Source organism: Emys orbicularis, chromosome 7 (genome assembly GCF_028017835.1).
Source record: "Emys orbicularis isolate rEmyOrb1 chromosome 7, rEmyOrb1.hap1, whole genome shotgun sequence".
Lineage (NCBI taxonomy): Eukaryota > Metazoa > Chordata > Testudines > Emydidae > Emys > Emys orbicularis.
This window is the reverse complement of record NC_088689.1, coordinates 4711801-4738224: the sequence shown is the minus strand read 5'-3', so window position 1 is coordinate 4738224 and position 26424 is coordinate 4711801. Positions and strand designations below refer to the sequence as shown.

At 40.8% G+C, this 26424-nt stretch overlaps 1 protein-coding gene across 1 annotated transcript in view; it reads left to right on the top strand.

Annotated features, from left to right (window-relative positions):
- The window catches only part of NT5C2 (5'-nucleotidase, cytosolic II), an 83265-nt gene that overhangs the window by 13138 nt on the left and 43703 nt on the right, over positions 1-26424 (top strand). The window contains exons 2-3 of the mRNA XM_065407293.1: positions 9195-9315; positions 24032-24105. Coding sequence (XP_065263365.1) covers positions 9215-9315; positions 24032-24105 — 175 coding nt within the window. The 5' untranslated portion in view covers positions 9195-9214. The remainder of the gene's footprint in view (positions 1-9194; positions 9316-24031; positions 24106-26424) is intronic.

The following is a 26424-nucleotide window of genomic DNA, read 5'->3' as shown; positions in this document are numbered from 1 at the left end:
CCTGGGGGTGATTAGGGACGGGGGGGGGTCTCTGGAGGGGGTGGTCAGAGGAAAAGGAGCAGGGGGGGCTTAGATAGGGGTGGGGTCTTGGGAGGGGTGGTTAGGGGCGGGGGGGTCTCTGGAGGGGGTAGTCAGGGGACAAGGAGCGGGAGGGGTTGGATGGGTCGGGGGTTCTGAGGGGTCAGTCAGGGGGCGGGAAGTAGGTGGGGGGCGGGTAGGGGGCGGGGCCAGACATGTTTGCTGACTATTAATAACGGAAATGCTCGAGGCCAAAGCAAGTTCGATATAACACGGTTTCACCTATAACGCGTTAAGATTTTTTGGCTCCCGAGGACCGCGTTATATCGGGGTAGAGGTGTATGTTTTCCAATCCTTTAATCATTTTTGTGTTTTTTCTCTGAACCCTCTCCAGTTTATCAACATCTTTCTTGAATTCTGGAAACCAAAACTAGACACAGTATTCCAGTAGTGGCTGCATCAGTGCCAAATACAAAAGAAATATAATTTAAAATATAATTGATATTCCTCTGTTTATACAGCTCAGGATCATATTTACCCTTTTGGCCACAGTGTCACACTTAGCCATCATGACCTGCGAGGCCTTCTCAGAGTCACTGCTTCCCAGGATAGAGTCTCCCATCTTGCAAGTATGGCCTGTATTATTTGTTTCTAGATGTACGACAGTACTGTGCATGCATGGTAGAGAAAGCAGAAAATTAGTGTTACCCCTGGTGTACTGTTAATGTAAGAGGCATAAGTTTGTCCGCTGGAAATGATAAAGCCAGCACTGATGATGCAGTACAGCAATTCTGCAGAGGATATAGAGACGCAGAAGCTCCATGGAGACTGGAAAATATGTTAATTAACTTATCAGAGGACTTACGGCTCCTGTTTCAAGACAGACGAAGATGTGACAACTATCTGAGGGAGGATGGGTGGTCTTGTGAATGGAGATAATAATACATGCCTACTCCACAGGACTGTTGGAAGCCTTAATTAATGAAAGATCCTTGGCTAGGCATTGCTAAAGAAATGGTAAATACAGTAACTCCTCACTTAAAGTCATCCCGCTTAATGTTGTTACGTTGCTGATCAATTAGGGAACATATTCATTTAAAGTTGTGCAATGCTGCACTCTTATGTTGTTTGGCTGCCTGCTTTCTCCACAGCTGGCAGCCTCCCTACGCCCCCCCCCCCCCCACAGCGCCTCCCGCCTGCCGGATCAGCGCCTTCCCCCTCCTCCCCCCTCCTCCTGCCCATGGCAATCAGCTGGCTTGCGGTGTTTTGGAGGCGGGGGGGGGAGGAGCGAGGACTCGGCGTGCAGGCTCCCCCTACCCCCCGAACGCGGCAAGCCAGCTGATTGCCCCAGGCAGGGGGGGAGGGAGGGGGAGCCTGCGCCAGGTCCTCGCTCCTGCCTCCTAAACGCCACAAGGCAGCTGATTGCCCTGGGCAGGGGGGAGGGGGGAGGACTCGGCGTGCCTCCCCCCTCCCTTCCCTGCCTCCTGCTGGCGACAATCAGCTGGCTTTGGGTGTTTTGGAGGCAGGAGGAAGGGGGGAGGAGCCAGGACGCAGTGCGAAGTAAAGGGGGGGGAAGGGGCGGGTCAAGGGTGAGGGCTTGGGGGAAGGGGTGGAGTGGACAGGCTGAGGGTTGAGCCCCCCCCACCCCCGGTGCTTGCAGAGTAGGGGAAGCTGACCTGGAACCTAACCCCCCTATTTACATTAATTCTTATGGGGAAATTGGATTCACTTAACATCGTTTCACTTAAAGTCACATTTTTCAGGAACATAACTACAACGTTAAGTGAGGAGTTACTGTATTAGTCATCCACACAGCTAAAACTGTTGTCCACATTCTCATCATCTTGTGTCTCTATTACTGCAGTGCCCTTTTCTCTAGCTTTGATAAATACAATCTTGCCCCACTCAATCTTTTAAAATCTCTCCTCCTCCACCCATCTCTCAACTCCTGCCTCTGTCAGTGAAGCCAACTGTCATCTCCCACCTGTTACATTTTAAAACAAGCAACTTCATGCTTTCTGCCATGTTGCTCCTCAACCCTAGGAAGAGGTCCTTTTAAACATCTGCAAAGCTTCCTCATTATCTTCCTGCAAATCCCGCCTCAAAACTCTCCTTTCCCACGATGAATAAAAAAACCTGACAAGGGTTAGGGTGCTGGTGTGCTGACACCATTGCCTGTCATGCTGATCAATGTTGTCTCCTTATTTCATTATACTCCCCCGTCTGTCTCTGTTTCCATCTGTTGTCTCTTTTCTTACACTTAGATTGTAAGCACTTTGAGGGAGGATCAGTCTTTTGTTCTGGGTCTGTACAGTCCTAGCACAGTGGGTATTGGTTCATGACTATAGTGATACAAATAATTAATAATATTTTGCGTAAGAGTGTCCATACACGTGTCTAGAAAAGACATCCAAGTTAATAAAAACTGGTTTGTTTAATAGGTAATTATGCAGCAATTACCATAGCACCTGTGTACACAGGGGATATTGGCCAGAAATTAGATCACTGTCCATAATAGGCCCCGTAAACAGCTTTTTCCCTCTACTACCACACCTATCCAGAAATAACCCGCTAGAGACTATAGTCTGTAAATCAAAGTATAAGAAATAAATGCATGACCAGGAAATGTTTGACCAGCTCCCTATGGACTGTTGGCAAAAACATCTCAGCCATTGCAGTGGTGCACAGGGAGAGAGAGAGGCCCTGTGGCAGACACGACCCAAACCACATAGGTCTTATAGATCTTAAATAACACCAAGAAATGGATGAGAAGCCAGTGCAATTAATGGGGCACAGGTGTAGTGTTATGAATCCAATCATATTGAATTATTGAATTAATGGAGATATCCTATCTCCTAGAACTGGAAGGGACCTTGAAAGGTCATCAAATCCAGCCCCCTGCCTTCACTAGCAGGACCAAGTACTGATTTTGCCCTAGATCCCTAAGTGACCCCCTCTCACAACCCTGGGTTTAGCAGGCCAGTGCTCAAACCACTGAGCTATCCCTCCCCCCCAAGTTATATCTTTTAGTATAACTTGCAAACTACAGGGCATATTTTCAATTCAATTCATGCACATCTGCAGTTAGTGTGAACAAGAATTCAACAGCAAATTCCTGCCCGTTAATACTGTTTAGCCGTTATATTGCACTTTTCATGCTCAGAGCCATCTAAAAACATTAACTAATTGCTGTGAATTGAGACTATGCTAACTGTATCCCTTGAAAATAATTATTGTTCCAGGAAGAGGATCTTATTTGCTGTCATCAAAAGAATTAAAAAATGCTCTCAAAGAGGCAGCCATCTAGGAGAAAAATGATTTAAAATGAGGAATTTACTCAAGGCACAAGGCAGGGAAAATACCAAAATAACAATTTTCTGGTTTAGAGAAAGGTGGGTGAGGTAATATCTTTTATTGGACCAACTTCTGTTGGTGAGAGAGACGAGCTTTTGAGCTACACTGAGTTCTTCAGCTTTAGGTCATTTACAGTCTTCTCTGCTTACATTTGGAAATTGTGGGCTCTCACAAAATTGCTAGAGTTTTAAAGTAATAGATGTTCTATTTTTTCAAAAGTAGCAATAATTAAAACGCCCTTCAGAAATGATTTTGTGATTGGCTACTAAACAAAATTATTGGCTGATAAGCTAAGAATGATTTGAATTGGCACCCTACAGTTCGACCAGAAAACCCAAGAAATGTGTAGATGAAGAGTTAAGGGAATTAGTGTAATCCTTCCAAAACAGTGAAATTTACATTGAGGATTGGAACTCCATTTTTTATCCATGCAGTTCTTTCTAGTGCAAATAGCAGATCAGCTGTCTATTGTTTAGCAAAAATGAATGGGTAAAAATAAGTTTCAGACCGGTTTTTAGATTTTGTTGTTTTCATTGGCATGAGTCAATGCCGACATCATTAAACCAACATACTTTGGGAGGTAGTTTGTTTTTAATTGTTATGATCATATTTTAAAAAATAAAATATAGGTACCATCAATGAGGTGAAAGATCCAGGTGATAATCAGTGGTCCTAATATCATTATTTATTTATTTATTTACAATAGCATCTGTGTTAGCTGCATCCCAAATATTCAAAAATAGTGGTTCCTGCTCTAAGGAACTAGCAATCTAGAGACAGAAATTAGGGAAAATGGAATAACAATAGGCATTTTGGGTATGTCTACATTTCAATTAAATAACAGTGGCAGGTCTGTGTCAGCTGACTCGGGCTGAGGGGCTGTTTAATTAATTGTGGTGTAGACATTTGGGCTCATGCTGCAGCATCTACACTGCGATTAAACAGCCCCTTAGCCTGAGAGCCCGTCAGCTGACACAGGCCAGCCATCGGTATGTAACTGCAGTGTGTAGAGTACCCAATATGTATATTACCTTGAGTCACAGTAAGCAGTGCAGCAGGGGTGGGACTTTAAAGAGGACTTCAGTGTGGATGAGTTCAATGTAGTCGTACCACACTCTGCATTGAAGAAGGGACTGAGGTGATGGAAGCTGGCAAACAAGTAGGAAAAGCTGAGAGCACTGTTGGAACATAGGGGATAACAAAAGGTCAGTGCAGAGTTCAAAAAGGGAAGAAAAGTCGGGAGCGCTAGAGTTGTGTGGAGATTACAAGATGCCTTGTTAATGAACCTGCTAAGACTGAGTCAATCTAAATATTATTCTGGCAAGCAGCACTCCATAGCTGTAGAAGTTTTCAGACTTTCTTAACAGACATTGAACTTCCATACAATACAACCAATGCTACATATTAAAATCAGAATACGTGTATGCTTGAATACATATTAAAATATCTCCTACACCCTTGAACACACATTATAATGTCACACAATGTATATTCGAGATGTTTAGCCCCACGTTGGGTATTACAACACCCACAGTGGGAGTACAGTATAGTGATTAGTGCAGAGGACCTGGAGTCAGGGCTCCTGGATTCAGGTGCCACCTCTGCTGTTGACTTGCTTTATGAACTCAGTTAATTTCAGTGACATGCGGTTCACCTCTTTGTGCCCCAAGGTCTCCAGTCTGTGAAATGGGGATAACAACACCAATTGTCTCAGAAGGGTGTTATGAGAATTAAGGTTTGTAAAGGGCTTTGGGATCCTGAGATGCCAGGTGCTAAAGAGAAGCAAGGTAAAGTATTCTGATTCTGTCTATGGTGTGAATGCCTAACAGTAGTATTAACAATTATATTAGGGATATCAAAACTGAACACATGAGCCCAGAACAGACAAAAAGTGCTTGGTAAACTTCTTGTGAGTATCTTAAAACTCAGAGGTTTAGTGCTGGTTTTGTTTTCTGTTGTGTAAACTCTCTGAGAATGTACTAAAAAAATGGGATTGTCACGGCTGTTATTTATTTATACTTTTTTGGCATGTAATCCTATGAACTGACCTGGTCAAAGTATTAAAAACAAAATCAGCTGAACCAAGGATAATGTACCAAAGCCAAATATATATATTACTCTGGGATGCAGAAATTTCTAACCATTTGCTAAAAAATGAAGGAAAGAAAAATAGCCAGTAAAAGTCCCCCTGAAGGGGAGAATGTCAATGGCATGCTATTCTGTTTGCCAACATTTGCAAAACTTTTCAATGGGTAGTTCTCTAAATAAGGCATGATCTAACAAAGAAGGAAATCAGTTTATTTCAAAATTTGTGTACAAATCCCATGTTCTTCTCCAGACACTCTTGTGTGTCATGTGCTAGCCTGGATCAGAGTTTCACAGCAAGCTTTTTTAAATACCTCTCCGAAATGAGCTCTGTATCAGAAACACTAAGGCGCTTGATTATGACTGCATTAGCAGGAACCACAGTTGTAATAAATCATAGGGAGATATTTCTAAAACATCTTATCTAGGCAAAGGTTTCTAATTTTTGTGGAGCTATTTACAGATGATTAATCTCAAAAATAGATTTGTAACTAAAGAAAGATGCATCATATTTCATTTGCTCAGAGTTGAAAGTCTTGACTGGCCAGCTGCCCACTCAGATAGATATTTATCCCAGTAACTTACAAATGGATGGAGTAGTTTAGCCCATCATATTTTTAGTTACTATCCTTGGCATCAATTTAAAGAGGAACTTGTGTTCAGAAAAGAAAAAAAAAAGAAAACCTGGGGTGGGATCTTTTCACTCTTATTCACACAGGTAATCTGAATCTACAACTGTTTGTGTGAATAAGGCTTTCAGGATTGGGGCCACAAATTTGCAATCCTTGTGCCTTTTGTGTGTTCCTAATATTTTATCTCAAAGCAGGCACATTGCTGTATGAGCAATACCTACTTACCTGGTGAAGTGCCTGTTAGAGTTTACATGATTATCAAACATTGCTGCTTTGGTAGGATTTGTTATCATGCAATGTTATCTAAATAAAGTTAGATTAATGAAATTTCTACTACTTTATGCCTTCATTTCCTTTTGCCTTGGTTGTTGCAGCTCTGATTTCTGTAGCTTCCCCAAATCTCAGCTTTTCAAACTCCAACATGCACAGAATGATGCTGGCTGCTTTCTCACATGTTGTTACAAAACCAGACACATCTCCCAGGACCTCAACCAACTCCATTGGCTCCTCATTCATGTAAGGGTGCGATTAAAGGTGAACAATTAAAATACTCCCACCATCTGAGAAACAAATGGATCCACTGTGTTCCGGAATTCTTTTTGGAATGATACTATCCAACTGTTGGACCATGGCATTGCTGGCCTTTGTAATGCACTCCTACTCAGATGCACCTTTCCACTGTATCATCATCTTTTTTTCAAGATGGCACAAAAATGGCATGCAGCAATTGAAGTGACAAGATGAGGCTAAAGTAATGGAAAAAGTCTTCTGACTTTGATTGTGGCCTGTCGTTTATGTCATGTCTTTCTGCTGTGATGGAGACATCTGAAAAGGTAGACAAGTGTAAATGTTCAGAATGGTTGGCAGGTTGATGGATTCAGACTGCCTTCACGTGGAAAAAGAATCAAATGCTCTCCTTTATGACGTTGCTTCCACAGAGCCCCGGTGGCCAGGAGATCTTTTTGAGTGATCATTACCATTTTGTGGCCATATTTATTTCCCTCAGAGTCCTAATCCATAGATGAAAGATAGCTGCTTTAAGATTAATCCAGGAAAGACAGAGGTGTTGCTGGTAGGTTAGGTATGTTGAAGCCTCTTGAGGAATTGATGGAGTTGTGACTGTTCCATCTGCTGAGGGCATGTCCGCCCTTAGTCTTTATGGTTTGCAGTCTTGGGGTTTTAATTCGATCCATCACTACTTCTAAGGTCCCAGAGCACCTTCTAAACATCAGCTGATCTGGAGTTCGCGATCCTTCCTTTCTCTCCACAGACATGTTTGCTTTTTGTCTCCTTTTCCTGGACTACTGCAATTATTATTGTTGTTTCTTATTTTTATTACCATGGTGCCTAGGAGCTCAAGACATGCAATGCTCTCTGCCTGTGAGTATTCAGTACTTGTGATTACTCAGCTTCAGTTAGTGCAGAGTGCGTTGCCTTTTAAGCAGACCAGGTTGGTAATTGAATGCCCTGTGTTCTGCACTGCCATCCATTTGCCTTTGGGTCCAGTTTAAGTTGTTGATAATTATTTATAAAGCCCTAAATGGCCTGGGAATGGGCTATTGCAGAAACACTTTCCCCCTGTGTGCCTTGTTGTGGAAGTTGCAGTTGGCTGGAATGTTCTTGCTGTCTGCTCCTCAGAGTTTGACCTCCTGGATGTGTAGCAGGGAATTCTTGGTAGAGAGCTCTGAGCTCTGGAATGTCTTTCCTCAGGCTGTCTGCCAAAGCCTGGCGGCGTTCAGGATGTGGTGCAAATTCATTTGTTAAATCTTGCTTTTTAGTAATTGGAAAGTGGTCACACAGTGCTGAGTGTGGGACATATTTTTGTAACCAAATTGTTTGTCCTTGGTTTGATTTTTATATTGTTTATTTCATGGCAATCAAATAAAATCTAGATACACACACAAAGACTGTCACATTCAAAACTGTCCTCTTCAATTTTAAAACTATCTATAGATTTGGTGTAGGAGTTTGAGCCCAGAAGTGGGAACCAGAGCCTGGAGTTCTAAACCTAGCTCTGATAATCACCCCTGTTTGTGACCTTGTGAAAGTCAGTTAACTTCTCTGTGTGTTAGCTTCCCAGCTGTAAAGGGAGGGCAGTAAATACCTACTTTACCGGAGAGTTGAGATGGTTAATATTTGACTCATTAATATTGCATACATTGCAAATGTGCCTCATATGTTACCTGAGTGAAGCTGAAAAATGATACCAGTGTAAATTATTACAGTCATTTCTTTCTACTCCTCTCCCCATTCCCTCTGCTTGCACAGTGCCCCTCTTTTCAGTGGCCTTGTTTTCATTGCTAAAAAGTGTATTTGTACCTTGGGGTAACTGAAGTGTGAGAGCTATCCCACACAAGATAAAACTTCTAGGCAAGATCAGCACTAGACCCCCACCTGGGGTTGACCTCAGCTCATTTACCTCTCTGTAAAACTACAGTGCCCTGTTTTCTGTGTGTTTTTACCCTGTGATAATTTATGCGTGTTAGTTACCCTGAGGTAAAAAATACTGATTTTTTTTTTTAGCAGCAAAAACAAGGCCTGTCTCTAAACACACGTATGAAAACCTGTGGAATTCCAGCCATCTGGAGTAGCCACACTGCATCTCTCTGCTTTATTGACTCTGCATCGCATTTGAAATCTCAGCTAAAAACATCTTTTCTCCCTTCCCCATATGTCTTAGCTTCTCTCTCCATCTGCTAATATTTATTATTTACATCTGATACCGCATTATTTAACTCTGGGAAAACATTTTGGGGTGCAGTTTGTATGGAATATGATATATATGGTAAAGTTAAATTGGTATTTCAAAGACATTTGGAGCAGACATTGGGCCTGATATTTTTAGTTTGTGTTTGGTGATGGCATCCAGAGCAAAGTGTGTTTTCTAGGATTCATATGACTGGAAGTGCAAACACGTGAGAACTTAGACATCTCCAGTCACTTCCTTTACAAGTTTGACCTATAAACACAAGTAGTTACAGTAGGCATCTTGTCGAATTTTCTTAGTACTGTACTGTAAGATCCTTTTGTAATCCGGAAACAGCTATACAATACTCTCGTGAAACATGTTGCAGGTTAAGCAAATTTCTCTCTTTTCTCTTCCAGAATTAAGTGATCATTTAAAAATGACAACCTCATGGAGTGACAGACTCCAGAATGCAGCAGATCTTCCTGCGAACATGGATAGGCATGCTCTGAAAAAGTACCGTCGGGAAGCCTATCACCGGTATGTTTTTCACGTAATGTAAACTGTGCCCGTATTTTGTAGGGTTAGGGAAATAAAATGTAAAACAAATTTCTGATTGCATCTTGTTCACTGGCAGAGACTTGAAAATGACTTCCCCTCACCCATTCTGGAGTTATTTACTGAGCACCAATAGAATGCTCATTGGTATACAACATATAAGTCAACATGATTCCTACCTGCAGGAATTTACAGATTAAACAGTTGAGATACAAGTGGTAAACCCTCAGTACTGCAGTGGAAAGGTTAATCTCAGGCCAAATTTTGCAATGGAAACTATCATTCATTTTTTTCAAGTTGATAAATCCCCAATAGCAAAAATGTCATAGTAATTGTTCCAATTCTTCCATATTATTCCAATACAAAGTGGGAAAGAATAGACACTATTTAGACATTGAAGGTTATAAATATAAGTATGGGGGAAGTGAAATACAAAAACAGAGGTTATTTGTTTTAGTATTACATCTTATAATATTAGTATCCTTGTTACAGTAACACCTAGAAGCCCAGATCAGGTAGACACATTGTGGTAGACACTCTACAAACATTGTAAGAGACAGCCTCTGCCCCGAGGAGTTTACACTCTAATTAAACAAGACAATGAAATAAAGGAAATATTACCCCCGTTTTGCAGATGGGGAACTGAGGCACAGAGAGATTAGGTGACTTTCCCAAGATCACACTGGACGTCTGGCAGAGCTAAGAATTGAATCCTGCTCTTCTGAGGCACAGTTCAGTGCCTTGACCTCAAGATCATCCTTCCTTTCTAGAGGAAGATGCGTTCTGTGTGCTAATAAAAGACTTAACTGGATAGCTGTAGAATTACAGGTTTTTTTAAAAAAATGTAATGACTATGACAAATTTTGTTGTTTGAGGGAGATGTGTAAAAGTTTTAACTGTAATTTTAATAAGTCATGTAATTATTTTATCATACTCAGAGACTACAAGTACTCCTTTTGCACGACTGAAATCAGTTGTTTTTTAAAATTCTAGTAAAAGAATCAGAATTTGAAAATAAAACAAATGTTTTAACAGTGTCTTGGAGGGAGATATAGGTCTGATAAAGGAAATGCAAATACCAAGTTTCCCAATTGATATTTTACACCTGAATGTCATATTGCACTTGTGATTTATGTAGGGTGTTACTTCCTAGAAGGTGTTTTACAGGTTATACATCTTTGATTCTCTAACTGGAGGAAAATACCTTACTGTGCTATGATAGGCAAAGTTTGCTAGGTGAGACATGTAAAGGCAAAATCATGACGCCTAAGGTGAATTTCTGAAACGTTGCATTTTACTATTAAATATATTTTGGTGTCTGGCTGAGTCGGAGGCATTAGAATTTAGTTAGGACTCCCTGTGCAAGCTGGTAGGTGAAGGTGTGAGGGAGTCTCTTCTGGGGTGCCTATGAACAGTAGGAAATCACTATTTCATAATCAAACTTCTAATAAATGTAACTAAATCATGATGGTGCAAATATAGCTCTAGGGCCTGGTGCTCCTTTTCACCAGGTTTGTATCTGCATAACTTCATGGGGTGAAATCCTGGTCCTGTTGAAGTCACTGGGAGTTTTGACATTGGCTTCAGTGGGGCCAGGATTTCACCCATTGACTTTACTGTATATTTTTCTGGTGGTTTGTTTGTACTGTATAAGTGAAGTGTGTTTATCACAATTGTTTGCTGTGTTGTTGCTGCCATTGTCACTTCCAGCTGTTTAAAATTATTTTAGCATTGACCTGCTTTGCTTTTGACTCTTGAAAAACATCTGCACTATTGGCAATTTCCTAAAAGATAAATATCAAGAATAAAGTATGAATCCTTTTTAAATGCATTGTAGCAAATCTCACAATTTTATTGTGAATATTGTGATGTTTGTTGTAAAGACCCAGTTGCTGGAGAGATGTGACAGTTAGAAAGCTGAGATTCCTTCTTTCTTCTTTTTTTAAAGTAAGTTTCTAGCTCCCATTGTTGCAGAGAAAAGCTTGAAAACATGAATACTAAAAGATAGAACACCAGAAGAAAAATAAAAAGAATCCCAGATTTATTATTTTTTAAAATTTTATTATTTTTAACTGATCTCCTGATTTTTTGGGGGCCTGACATATGATTTTTGAATGTTTGAGGTTGGCAATACTATAAATGTGACAAGCCTGCCAACTTGGAGCTCAGTATGATAAGTGACATTAGGTTTTGATACAGCATGAAGACTCCATATTGGGTTAAAAGTACACTCGTAAAAAAACAACAACAAAAACAACTCGGTTTCTTTACCTGTTACTAATAATACCTGATTTTATTGAAGCTGAAAGAATGTTAAAAATCAAATTTGCATATCACCACTTACATTGTTTGTTTACTTCATGTATTTCATCCATCTTGGACAAAAGAAATAGACCAGGTACACTTTCTGGTTCTCAAGCACTAGGATGAAGCTGCAATAGTTGAGTTGCAAACATTCCAACTCAAACAAAATCATTGACGTAAAAATGATTTTTTTATTAATATTGGACTTTGTAAAAATTAGTTTTTAAAATGAAGCCTACATTTTCATTGTAACTTGTAGGTGTCCCTTTTCAATTAGATCTTACCATGACATGTGGAATCCACTATTTCAGATGATGCACTTTTGGGGTTATACCACTCTGGTTGATAATATTTAACATTATTGACAGAAATTCCACTCTTGAGACTGGTTGAATTGGTGCAGTATATAGGACTCCGAGCCTGATGACTAGAAGATTGTGGGCCTAAATTCCACAGACAAGAATGCTCAAAAATCAAACTTGGCTCCCCTCTACCATCCCTCCCCCCAAAAAAAGTTTGCTTAGTTATTACATTGATTCGTACAGCTGTTCAAGGAATTACAATCCTCTGGATGACGTTACCACATAATTTTTACAGAGTACACTGAGAAAAGCTTGAAAACATTAAACTCTAAAGGAACCTGAAGGAAAATAACCCCCCACAAAAACCTCTGAGTCTTAGCCAAAATATGAGGAATCTGCATGAAATGTTAGCTTTAGTTTCATAGATGGTTGTATCTAAGACATCAGGTACTCCCTCATTCTCAGCACTCATAAAAGTCCACAAGAATGCTATAAAACAACAACATAAAGAATTATCAAAGCCAATAGTGGAGGATAGACTGTGGCTTTTCATCTTCAGAATAAAGGTTTTCTTACTATGTGCAGCTTTAAATGGAACATCTTTGTTAGTGTTAATATCAATTACAAGCCTTGTTATATGATGTTGTGGGAGCCTGTTAATAAGCGATGCCTTAAGATGAATTAACATAGAGACAGAATTATATCTAACTTCTGACTGAGGTTATTGGTAAGAAGACACTGCATTACTGTAAGCTGGTATTGGTACCATAAGTTTGAATGTGAAAATAAAATTGATGTGTCGATATCAGGAAGCTCTTTTTCAATGTGTGCACATTTAAGGCCTCCTCCCCATCCAGTATTTGGTGACCTATCCGGGTTGAGGATAACCTCTCGGCCAATCCCTCTGTATGAGTACTATCATTTAGCATGATTGCAATTAGAGAAGAACTAGATTGACTATGAGCCACCAAATTGCCCTAGTGTCTTTTTTTTTTTTTTTAAACTTGGAGCAAACACTTCTGGATTTCCACATATAGTTCTTTGGAGTTTTCAACAACGTCCGCAACTGGCTGAAGTTGAATAATGGAAAAAATTGGGGTTTCATCCACTCTTGTCACTGACAGTTACCAAGAAACAGCAGTCAGGTATTTGCTACTGTTTTATTTTATGTAATTTTTGGCTGTGGTTTACCTGGGCAGTAAGACTGAGGTGGCTCTTTCATTTGAAATACAGATGTTGGGAGTTCAATATCTTCTGCCATTTTGAATCACACTGGGTCGTCATTTGTTTTGAAAGTTGTCAGCCAGAGTATAGTTGGTTTATTTTAAGTTAGTGGTTAGGGCTGGGAACTGGCAGTCAAGATTTCTGAATTCTACATCCCATTTCTGCCACTGACTTACAATATGATCTTAGACAAGTCACTTCATATTTCTTTGCCTCAGTTTACCTGTATAATATCTCACAGAAGTCATATGAGTTAAATCAGTGGTTCTTATCCCGTGGTCTGCAGACCCCTAGGGGTCCACAAACTATATCTAAGATTTCCAAAGGGGTCCCCACCTCCATTCAAAAAATTTTTGGTGTCCACAAATGAAAAAAGATTGAAAAACCACTGAACTAAATAATTTATGCTGGTAACACACTTCGAGATCCTCAACTAGAAAGTAGTATATCATATTAATATGACAAAACAGTGCAACTGCCAAATTAATAATAATAAAGAAACTCAATTTGAAAATGTTCCATGATGCCCAGCTTTAATAGTTCCATGGAGCAGATGGATGTTATTTTGGGATTTGATCCATATGTGAGCTGCTCAGCATCTTGCTGTCACTTGGGAAGAAAACCGAAACAATGGGAATAAAAATGGACAAAACTAGAATCTTGACTCTGAATTCCTTTGAATTTCAGAGGAAAGAGTTCATATTCATATTTCTGGCTCTTAACCTTGCCCCTGCTATGACCTACCAGGGTTTGGATTCAAGTGGGATCCAAATTTTCCAGTTTGCAACAACAGTCAGCCCTCTGAGATTTCAAACTCGGATATTGGAAATGTTGTGAGAACAGTTTGTGAGATTTTGGTGTTGTCCAGTTTGACTCTTTCATCAGCCCCGTATCTGACCCCTTACCTCCACCTAAACCTGACCCAAGTCCAAACACCATCTCCAGAAGAAATGATTAAAAACATGGAAACCAGTTATAAAGGCTTTGTTAGTTTGAAGATGGAGTAAAATAGAACTCTGCTAATTTAAGTGTGCCAAAAGAAAAAAGTTAAATGTAAGAAAATAAGTTACTTGATGTGTGGAATGGTCAATACCTGCCAAAAGGGACAAGAGTCAGCAAAACCCAATATGACTCCACTGATTTTATGCAGTGTTGTTGTAGCCATGGTGGTCCCAGGATATTAGAGAGGCAAGGTGGGGTGAGGTAATATCCTTTATTGGACCAAATTCTGTTGGTGTGAGACACAAGCTTTCAAGCTTACGCAAAGCTGAAGAAGGGCTCTGTGTAATCTTGAAACCTTCTCTCTGTCACCAACAGACGTTGGTCCAATAAAGGATATTACCTCACCCACTTTGTCTCTCCACTGACAGTAGTAGTTTTAAAGTTTTGCATTAACCCTTTTAAGGCAGGTGCCAAGGCATCCAGCATGCCAAAGAAAAGACAGGCTGGTGTCACATAAATGTTTTCAGGGAACCTGCATATTTCCATTAAATATGTCTGACCTCAGTCACAGGTTAATCTAGTTTCACTGTAGCTTCTGGAGGTCGCTGTTTTTGCTGAGACAGAATGCTATTTGGTAATTTCTGACAGCAGCATGCATCATTTCTATGTCTCCACCAGCCACAGTATACCAGGGGACTAGCTTTCCAGCAGTAAAAGCACACCAAGGTCACAGAAAGCAATGGTACAGCAGGCACTAATTTTATCAGTGTCGTCACCCATTTTAAGCCAGGGAGGGGGAGGCTGTTAGACTTGGTACACTGAAAAAGACAAATCCATTCAGCTGCTGCTTGTCTCTCCTTAACTTTTCTTGCCACTTCTGCTGATCATTGAAGATATTTGTATTTAAAATAAAGATGTACCCAAACCCCCAAACTTTGAGGAAATTGAAATCCAGATCCAAATTTTCTGGCTAGCCCCTGTTTCTGGGATGGATTGAGCCAAAACTAATCACTACAGTCTTTCTTTAAAGTAGAAATGTAAAATGTGCCCCCCTCCCACCACTCACCACAAGTGTAATCCCAGTAAAAGACACTACTTTAAATAAACATTGCTTAAAAAGAATATCTATCCTTCACTTTGCTCATTTTCTGACATGGTTTAAAAACAAGGTTATGCAAGTAGACTACCTCCCTGCCCCCACTGTGTTAATTCTCTTCTGTTGCTCCTAGGCATTGGAAGACATGCCAAGTTCCCTTCTCAGTTGTGCAATACATGTATATTTCACTGGTCATGGTACAGGAATGCTGCATGTTTATTTCATGATTGCTTCTGAGCTTTTGGTTAAACAAAATAAACAGAATTCTTCTTAGTTGTCTAGGCATTCCTTTTCTAGTGTAATGAGGCCAATTCTGAATTTCCTCTCTAGTAAGCAGAGCTTCTCTTCTATTATGATATGAGAGTTTGTATTCAGACACGTTACTCAAAAATCATTAATTTGTTGCAAAAACAAGATCACCTCCTTTGTAATCGTTTACAGCACAGCGAATTGCAGCTATGATGAAAGTCATGTCATTGTAGATTCACCTTCATGTACAGTGCTTCCTTTCCCCCCTACTATGTAGTGTATTTTTCTGTTACCCAGGGTAAATCTTAGAGCTTAAAAGGGAAACAAGCAGTACGGTCACTGTGTTAAAGGATATTCTACTGTAACAAAACTTCAGGGTAAATTTGCCCCTTCTGTGTTTTCTGGCTAGCAATTTTTCCCTTTTGTTTTTTACAACAGCCTCCAGCTCATTTTGAGCCCCCTTTTCTAAGCTAGCCAAGCTTTTCCCAGTCTGTTGCCTTAAACAGTTATAGGCTTCAGTTTCTTCTCTGCTGTGGCCCATCTTTCAAACACTCATAGCTCAGAAACCAAGTAGCTCAGGTGGTGGTCTCCAGTTAAGTGCTGTTCCAGGACTTGCAGGGCCCTATGTCTTTGTGCTCTGGCAAATGACCTACCGTTCTCAAGAGGATCAGGGCAATTAGCTGATTCTGTACAGTCATCTAGTAGAAGTAAACACTTTAATGTGTATAAAGAAGGGTTAAGTGCATTTAATTTCCTCTCTCCTTTCCGTTCCTTGACACCTCAATGTATCACCAGAAAAGGTGGCCTTGACTATTAGACCTTCCATCACACGAGGAAGCTGTGCATTTGAGAAGAAAGTGGAAACAGTAGTTGAAGGGAGCTCAGTTCCAATCATCATCTTCTCTATTGCTGCTATCTTATTACAGCGAAAGTCAGATAAGCTCCTCATGTTAATGTCCTTTAAAAGGAGAACATTGAAGACTGGGGGCTATTTAAAGTGATGGGGACACCATCATTCTATAAGACAGGTGGGCGCATTTGGCTACTCCCTTCAGGGCATGCAAAACTACAGAAAACCTTCACAGTAATATCCCTGGGGAAAGGAAAGAAGTAAGACAAGAGTGTTAAGTTTATGAAAATGCACTCCTAGAGTGGAGAGGCGGAGCTAGGGAGTCAATAAAAATAACCCCTGCAAGTCAACTCAGAATGATTTTCAGTTGTTGCTGCTCTGGTACAGAAGGTGTTTTTATGCTGTGAGTATGATCTGATTTGTTTTGTTACCCAGTGTTATTACACTTCCATATCTTATTGATTTTTAACACCAGCGCTCTGGTTAAAAAACAAAAACAAAAAAACATCCTTTGCTTAATGGAAAAGGCCAAAATTGATGGAGGTGAAAGCAAGATTTTCTGTCTGATTTGAGCAAGAAGAAAGGTGTTCGTTACAACCTCAGCTCTCTTGGCATGAAAAAGTTTTCAGTGAGTTTATTTTCAGACTTACCTCTTGACTGTTTAAGCCAGAGGGTTTCAAACTGTGGGGGGTGTTCCCCTATGGGGGCACGGAGAAGCATTCGGGGGGGCAGCCCCATTTCCATCTCCTGACTCACCTCAGCAGGCCATCCAGCCTGTGGGTCAGTGTCAACATCCGCTGCCCCCAGAGACTGTTGCATGTGCCTTCCCCCATGCTGACAATCCAAAGGGGGAGGGGCAGTTATGGTGTTTATTTTTGTCTGGGTTGTGCGGGGACACAACCAAAAATTGTAACTCAAAGGGGGGCTGAGCTCAAAGTTTGAAAACTGCTGTTTTAGGCAGTCCTGTTAACAATACACATGCTTTCTGTATTTACACTCCCAGAACTTCTTTGATACCTTATTTACCTAGCTTCAAAGGAATATTTAGAAAATATGTCAATGCTCCCTTCTCTTCAGAGATCAAAGGATCATTCTTCTCATGTATTTTGGGATGAAAAGAACTGTCTCTCTGCAGCTGCTGTACAGCTTTTAGATCAAAGGTGCATTTATCCCGTCTCTCCAGACGGTATCCCAGGGGAAGATTTTGAAATCTATTTTTTTAACCAGTAAGTGTATTTGGTCAATATTCTTGAAGCTGAAGCTGGTCTTTCTTCATCAGCCATGGCTCCTTGGACTGTGATCTCAACAGATTGCTCAAATGAAGGGCTTGAGCCTGGTCAGCAACCTCTAGGGATTGCAGGAAATGGTAGAGATGATTCAGTGGGTAGGACTTTTCTCTGTAGGTTCTGGATACTGCAGATGTTTACTACTTTGAGTAGTCCCTTTGAATAGAAATAGGACTATTTAAAGTGATAAGAGCTACTTCTGATAGTAAACATTTGTAGGATTGGGCCCTGAATGGATATGTACCCAGCATGGGCCACCAGGGCCTGATGAAATGCAACCTAGAATACTCAAGGAGCTGGTTGAGGAGATATCTGAGCCATTAGCGATTTATCTTTGAAAAGTCATGGAAGATGGGAGAGATTCCAGAAGACTGGAAAAGGGCAAATATAATGCCAATCTATAAAAAGGGAAATAAGGACTACCCGGGGAATTACAGACCAGTCAGCTTAACTTCTGTACCCGGAAAGATAATGGAGCAAATAATAAAACAATCAATTTGCAAACATCTAGAAGATAATAAGGTGATAAGTAACAGTCAGCATGGATTTGTCAAGAACAAATTGTGTCAAACCAATCTAATAGCTTTCTTTCACAGGGTAACCAGCCTTGTGGATGTGGGGAAGCGGTAGACCTGGTATATCTTGACTTTAGTAAAACTTTTGATACTATCTCGCATGACCTTCTCATAAACAAACCATGGAAATGCAACCTAGATGGAAATTGTTAAGGCTGATTCCCAACTCTGTCACTCTTGAGTGCAGAAGTGGGGCCCACAAGGATTTTAAAAATTAATACTTGCCACTCCAGGCTTGTATTAAACTCCCAAGGTTACAGCTTTTCCTCTGACTGTGGCTTGGTAAACGCTGCCACCACCCAAATGCAAAAAAAACAACAACAACAAAAAAAACCCTTTGAACCCAGGAAGGAGCACTTGGGAATTCCTCCCTGAGAAAGAAAACAAAGGAAATTAGCTGTGGCTACCGGCTAATTAAACAACATGCACAAACCTCTTAGGACACCAAAAATCCAATCCTGTTCTTAAAAAAGTTAAATTTTATTATTAGAAACAAAAACTAAGAAAATACATTTGGAACTTAGGCTTTTGCTAGATTTTAAAAGAGCAATTCCAAAAATCAAGCATCCAAAATAGCTTTCTTGGGGGTTCAGCTTAAAGGTTACAAGCAAACAAAAGCATCTGGGGTTAGCGCAGAGGAGTCCACAAGCCAATAAGAAATAACCCTAATCGCGTCTAGCTAAACATTCTGATCTACTTACACATTTGGAGTCAGATAAGTAGTTCTAGGCATGATCTGATGACTTATAATCATACCTGGCTTAGCTGCTTATAGCATGGCTGCTCTGACCCTCCAGACCAGAGAACAAAAGACACAGGCAAATTTTCTTTCCCAATTTTAAAAAGTTCTACCTTTCCATTGGCTCTTTTGGTCAGGTGCCCACTTTTTTTTCTTTACCTGGGGGACTTTTTAACCCTTTACAGGTAAAGCAAATAAAGAACAGCTACCAAGAGGGATTTTACAGCTAACTGGCTGGCTGGGTGTACATCAAAGGGAGCTATCCCCCCACTTTTATTTATCACAGAGCTACTATACGGTGGGTGCATAACTGGTTGGAAAACCATTCCCCGAGAGTAGTTATCAGTGGTTCGCAGTCATGCTGGAAGGGCATAACGAGTGGGGTCCTGCAGGGATCAGTTCTGCGTCCAGTTCTGTTCAATATCTTCATCAGTGATTTAGATAATGGCATAGAGAGTACACTTATAAAGTTTGTGCATGATACCAAGCTGGGAGGGGTTGCAAGCGCTTTGGAGGATAGGATTAAAATTCAAATTGATCTGGACAAACTGGAGAAATGGTCTGAAGTAAACAGGATGAAATTCAATAAGGATAAATGCAAAGTACTCCACTTAGGAAGGAACAATCAGTTGCACACATACAAAATGGGAAATGACTGCCTAGGAAGGAGTACTGCAGAAAGGGATCTGGGAGTCATAGTGGACCACAGGCTAAACATGAGTGAACAGTGTAATGTTGCAAAAAAAGCAAACATCATTGTGGGATGTATTAGCGGGAGTGTTGTAAGCAAGATGCGAGAAGTAATTCTTCCACTCTGCTCTGCGCTGATTAGGCCTCAACTGGAGTATCGTGTCCAGTTCTGGGCGCCACATTTCAGGAAAGATGTGGACAAAGTCCAGAGAAGAGCAACAAAAATGATTAAAGGTCTAGAAAACATGACCTGTGAGGGAAGATTGAAAAAACTGGGTTGGTTAAGTCTGGAAATGAGAAGACTGAGAGGGGACATAACAGTTTTCAATTACATAAAAGGTTGTTACCAGGAGGGGGGAGAAAAATTGTTCTTCTTAAGCGCTGAGGATAGGACCAGAAGCAATGGGCTTAAATTGTAGCAAGGGCGGTTTAGGTTGGACATTAGGAAAAACTTCCTAACTGTTAGGATGGTTAAGCATTGGAATAAATTGCCTAGGGAGGTTGTGGAATCTCCATCATTGGGGATTTTTAAGAGCAGGTTAGACAAACACCTGTCAGGGATGGTCTAGATAATACTTAGTCCTGCCATGAGTGCAGGGGACTGGACTAGATGACCTCTCGAGATCCCTTCCAGTCCTATGATTCTATGGTATTAAGGTGGGCACCATGAACGGGAGATGTTATGTTTTAATTGGGATTTAAAATGAAGGTCTTGAACATTTGTAGAGTCATTAAAGGTCACTAGTGGCTTTCACAAGAATAGAGTTATTAATTCTGGTTTCCTGGCCAGTGTTGGTAATTGCAGCTAGAAAAACCATGCTTTATCTCCAGTACCAACATGATGTTTTATTTTAAACCCACTGTGCTGTTTGTTAATATTTTGTTGAGCATTCTTAAGCAGATTAATGAAAAGAATATTGAAGGCTGAAAGGAACTTTCCATCATTTCTGGTCAATTCCATTGTAACCATAATTGAAACCCTTTTCAGAATTGTGAGGCTCTTCTAATTTTCCTTCGTAACCCTTCCCTCCTCTTCAATGTGGCAGACGTTCAGTCCTCTTTCTCTACAGGCAAACTCTCCTCCAGGGCGTGAGGCTCAAAGAATGTAAAAAATCAAGCCCTATTACTTGGTGTGATGGGGTTGCTCCACTCACCATTGGATGGCACCGCCTTCTGGCGGTCCTGGGGATTAGCTTGGTGAGGCTGACGCTTCTTCCAGCTGTCATTACACCCATCCAGTTTCTCCTCTGCTGCCTCTCTCTCGCTCTCAGGAGCCACAGCATTCTCTGTGACTCAGCCTCTGGCCAAGTCACTATTGTGGTTTCCCCTTCCGGGAACGGGGGTATCAAAGTTCCTGCTCTCCAGCTGTCTCAGGCAATTTTTTGCTTCACTTTCTCATGGTGCCTTTCATGCAGTGGCTGGCAGCGGAACCTGGGCCCGCTGCTACTCTGGGTTCTGGTCAGCGACCCTCTACACAGCAGCCCAGGTCCATTCCCTGCACCTTGCTACCTTTCCCTGAGCTGCTTCCATACCTATGCCCTCCCCACTTCTCTGGGTTTGCCAGTCTCCTTACTCCTTCATTCCAGGGAGTAACTTTGGGCAACTCAGCTCTGCAGTCCCCCAAACACACCTCCCTCTTCACAGAGAGTGACCACAGCCTGCTTCCTTGCAGTCCCCTCTTCTTCCAGTTTTCTTGTCTTTCGTAGAAACCCTGCCTGTCCCTCGCAGTTGAGCTTCTCTCTAACTAGCTGCCTCCAGACTAAAGCTCCCCTGTTTGAAGCCTAATTAGCTGATTGGGCCCACCTGGCCCAATTCAGCTCTTGCAGGGCCAGTCACGCTTTGGCAAAAACTATTTATAACTTTTCCCAGAAATGTGTTATCCCTTCTACACATCTCTTCCTCCTTGTTTAGAAAGCAAACTGAACAAACTTCAGATCAGAAATATTTTCTGCTTACCAATGTACTTGAATTAGATATTTAGAAGCATTTCTTGGTATCAGAAGCAATAGAACGTAGCATCTCCTTCACACAAAGGCTTCTTTCTTCAACCCTGAGCCCCGAACCCACCCAACCTAACTGAATCCCACCACGTGAGGGTTGCCCCATCCCCATTACCCAGTCCACTTACTTATGCCCACGACTGTCTGTACTCCCTGTATGAGTGGTTGACCCTCACCGCTTGTCAACGGTATCTTGATCCCGCCCACCGCCTACCCCCCCATTGGGGACATTGCAGTCTGTATATATTATGTGTGTTGCCCAACCCCAAAATACTAGCATCCCCCCATACTCTGTATGTTACCCCCAATGACCAACAACTGACGCTTCAAATTTTCTGTATCGTTTATTTTTAAATATTTTCTAATAAAATTTTAAATCTAGCATTGGCCTGTTCTAAATCTGAGATATCTAAACTTCTTTTTAAAAAACACCCATGCTGCTGATTCAGACACTTTGTCTCACCACAGCCCAGAGAGCTGATTTCTTTATTTCAAGAGTGAAGCTTGAGTGGTTTATGATCTCCTCTGATATTTTCAAGGGGGATATCTATACTTATTCACAGGCTTTTTACTGAATATATCATCGTTTAGATATTACATACATCTGTCAGCAAAGATTGTCATTGTTAACTCCTCAGTCCCATTACATGCCTCATTGTCAGAGGTGGGCAGTTTGCCAGGAAACTGTGAGTCCCAGAGCGAGCATGGAAGGTTAGGGATGAAGTATACTAGTGCCAAAGAAACTCTATTCCAAGTGGATCTATGTGGAACAACAATGATATCCAATAACTAGTTAAGTTAGCCACAGATGTGTTTTCCCTAGCACTATTCAAGAAGACATACGGTATCTTAGGGCTTGGTTCAGACATAATGATGTTCTAAACTAAAGTAAAATCAGATTCAAGCAAAATTGCATTTGTACGAGAGAAGCCTTTAAGGACTTGCGTAATGTGATTCAGATGAGTAGATGAATCAGACGGCTACACATTTTGCAAGAAGAACATCTATGAGAGATGAGGTAAGGCTGCTGGCATTGAAGGATGGTAGTTTGAGCTTGACATTTTGCTGTTTAAATTTTAGCTTCAGTAGATTGACACACAGTTAAACTGGCATGTTATGTAGGCTGCCATAAGTCTGAAGAAGAATCTCAGGATCTTCTGAAACTAGAAGCTTCATGGAATTGGTGTCTATTTGTTTTTGCACTTACCGTTGTCATTGTTTATGGTATCCTTCTCCCCATTACATTACCTTCACAAAGAAGTGTTTCTGAATTAGCCTCAGAGAAGGCTAATTATGTTGGCATCCTGCTGAGGGCAGTGTGCTTGTATCCAGACAAAACCTTACTGGGTCCAGAGTGCAGCCGAATGCTTGGGTACTATTACCCTTTCTCAGACATTTCTAGGCAAGTTTTTTTTTCTTGGCATGATATCTCTAGCAATACGTGGAATTTCTGGCCAACATCAGCCTTGTTGACGACAAGCTGAGATTCCTCCCTACAGTGGAATCCTTGGCTTTGCTGTTTGTAACTCTGATTTTTAGTTCTCAGATGAGACCAACCCTGCCTAGAAATCAGGAGGAACGACAGATCAGTTACATGGTGGAAATTATGTGGGAAATTTAACTGGATTAGTTAATGTAATAGCTGAAGCAGAATGCAGTTTCTTTTGTGTTTTCTGACCTATTTCTTTATCTTGGGTTTGTTTGTTTGTTTTTCGTTTGTTGTTTGTTTTGGATTAAATGAATGCAGTGCATTGAAATCAAAGTATCAGAACAATATATAGAACAGATTATCACTGCAGCAAGATTTTGATGATAATAAAAACTGGAAAATAACACTGTTACAAATAATGTAAAAACTTCCCCTATGCTCTTCAGGGTGGGAATGTATTTTACTGTGTGTTTTGTGGTGTTATATTAAGTGATTAATAATAGTATTGGTCAGATTTTGGTGAGAGATCATTTTAAATTTTCCTTGAGTTTTCAGATTCATTCAAAACAGGGCTCAAATAGTAAATGTTTATCCAGGAAACTGCTAATCTCATTCCCTCTCTTCTTGCCTCTCTGTCATATTTTATTTTAATCAGGCAAACTTCATCCTTCCTCCCCATCCAGTTTCCTCTTGTATGTGAGCCTGGGTTCAAGAGATCTTGCATTCCTGTATTTAGGAATTTTTACAGGACTTGTACCAGGGTGTGTGTATGTTTATACACACACTAATTTTGAGAATAACCATGAAAAATCATGGCTTTGTTGGAAGCATACTGACAGGTAAAGCTGATCTGTGCATTCATTTTTCAGGTAAGTTCTGATTTTTACATATTTAGGATAGTCTGGGTATGTTAGATCACGTCACTTGATAATAAGAAAAATAAGTTTACTCCCAAATAATTTTATTCCAGAAATGCTTATCCCTATGGATTTATTTCCTCTCTTCTTTACAGGGTCTTTGTGAACAGAAGTTTAGCAATGGAAAAGATAAAGTGCTTTGGTTTTGATATGGATTACACACTTGCTGGTGAGTTCCTTCTTGATTTTTATAACTGATTCTGATCAGTGCTTTGTCTCTCGCTTGTTAAGAGAAAAATAGAAATTGGTTGCTGTCACTCTAGCTAGGAGGTGCTTGCTCAGTAGGCTGAAGTGCCACCTATTCAGAGGATTTTGACTTTAGATGTTTCAATTAGATTAACTATCTTGAAACCATATTTGGTCCCAAAATATGTTGCCCTAGTGCAATTTCAAATGATCTGGGGTCTCAGAAAGAGCAACGCTTACACTGGATGTAATTGGTGTCTTAGATCAGTGGTTCTCAACCAGGGATACGCGTACCCCTGGGAGTATGCAGAGGTCTTCCATGGGGTACATCAGCTCATCTAGATATTTTCCTAGTTTTACAACAGGCTGCATAAAAAGCATTAGCGAAGTCGGTACAAACTAAAATTTCATACATACCATGGCTTGTTTATACTGCTTTATATATTATACACTGAAATGTAAGTACAATATTTATATTTAAATTGATTTATAATTATATGGTAAAAATGAGAAAGTAAGCAATTGTTCAGTAACAGTGTGCTGTGACACTTTTGTATTTTTATGTCTGATTTTGTAAGCAAGTAGTTTTTAAGTGAGGTGAAACTTGGGGTACGCAAGACAAATCAGACTCCTGAAAGGTGTACAGTATTCTGGAAAGGTTGAGAGCCATTGTCCTAGATGCCTATTTGCTTAAAATTACACCATGATGTGAACCTGGCTGTAAGTGGTAAGCTGATTTTGTTTTTTATGCTGTGAGGATGAAAAGACTGTACATTCACCCAGCATGGCGGGAGAATATGCCTGTGAGAACCACCATCAAAGGGATCTTAATTCAATTGTGACTAAGCTTCCTTATCTCCCACTCCTCAATTGGCTGAGCCTGTGTAATAAAGGTCAAAGGATAGGGAATATTTTATGTTTCTGTTGAACTTGTACAAGATGTACATTGTGCAGGGGCTATAAATGACCTTTTAGCTTTTAACATTTTTTTCATGCTTTACTTCTCCATCGCCCAAGTACAAGGAATGCTCTGAAAGTTAAGGTGGAGGATGGGAAATAAAACTGTTTGTTAAATACATATACAATATATTCTCTGCATGTTATTAATGGAGATATCCTATCTCCTAGAACTGGAACGGACCTTGAAAGGTCATCGAGTCCAGCCCCCTGCCTTCACTAGCAGGACCAAGTACTGATTTTGCCCCAGATCCCTAACTGGCCCCCTCAAAGATTGAACTCACAACCCTGGGTTTAGCAGGCCAATGCTCAAACCACTGAGCTATCCCTCCCCCTTTATGCAAGATAAAGATAAAAAGCTCATTGCTCATTTCCCAGGTTTGTATTGCAGTCTATATATTGTAATAATAGGCACTGCACAAATTTCTATCCTCCCTTCCTACCACATCAGTGTCATTGAAATAAGGTATATGATAGTTTTTCTACTACACTGGGTATTTTAATTTATAATTGCTATCTATACTCCTGTTCAAGATGAGAACTGGAAGCTAAAATGTCAAGGTTGGTTAATAAATGAGTCAGTGCGGGGGTCAGGTCTGGTAATTTAGTTATTCGAGTGATTGCACATGTCCATTCCATTTCAGGTGTGTGCATGCCTAGTGCACAGCTGTGGGAGATTTTTCCCTGAGTGGTACCTGTCAGGGTGGCACATGCCCCCTCTGCTGCCTTGCGCCATAGCTTGAAGGTATGAAGGGCAGAGCCGACCCTTGCCCTCCCTCAGTTCCTTCTTACTGCCTGTGATGGTGGCTGGAATGTGTGATCTAGCTATTGAAATATTTCTCTTCTTTCCCCCCCACCCCCCATATTTGTAGATAGTTGGTACTTGTTTCAGAAGTTTTAATGCCTTAGACTGTTTGTTAGTTATAGAAATAAGTTTTATTTTAAAGTGTATTTAAACACTTCAGTTCCTGTTGCTGGGTACTGGTGACGGGGAATGCCTTGGTCTCTGGGTTTCAATCCCTGCCATTCCTGCAAGAAGCCGTGTCAGTGAGTGACCTGCACTCCAGCTGCCTGAAGTGTCGCGGGGAGACTCATGTCAGGTATTGGTGTCAAATTTGCAATAACTTTAAGCCAAGAACCAAGAAAGGAAGGCTGGGCTTAAGTTTCTTCTGCTGGAGATGGTCCTCCATTCCCCCTTGGAGACTTTCCACTCAGAGAAGGTACTGAGCACATCAGTGTCCATCAGAAGTGCTCCTCTGGTTTTTGACTGATCCTCAGGGCTGGTCACCCTCCCCGCTACAGAGGAAGAGGCACTGAAAGATGGCATCTAAGGGATTAGTTCCGA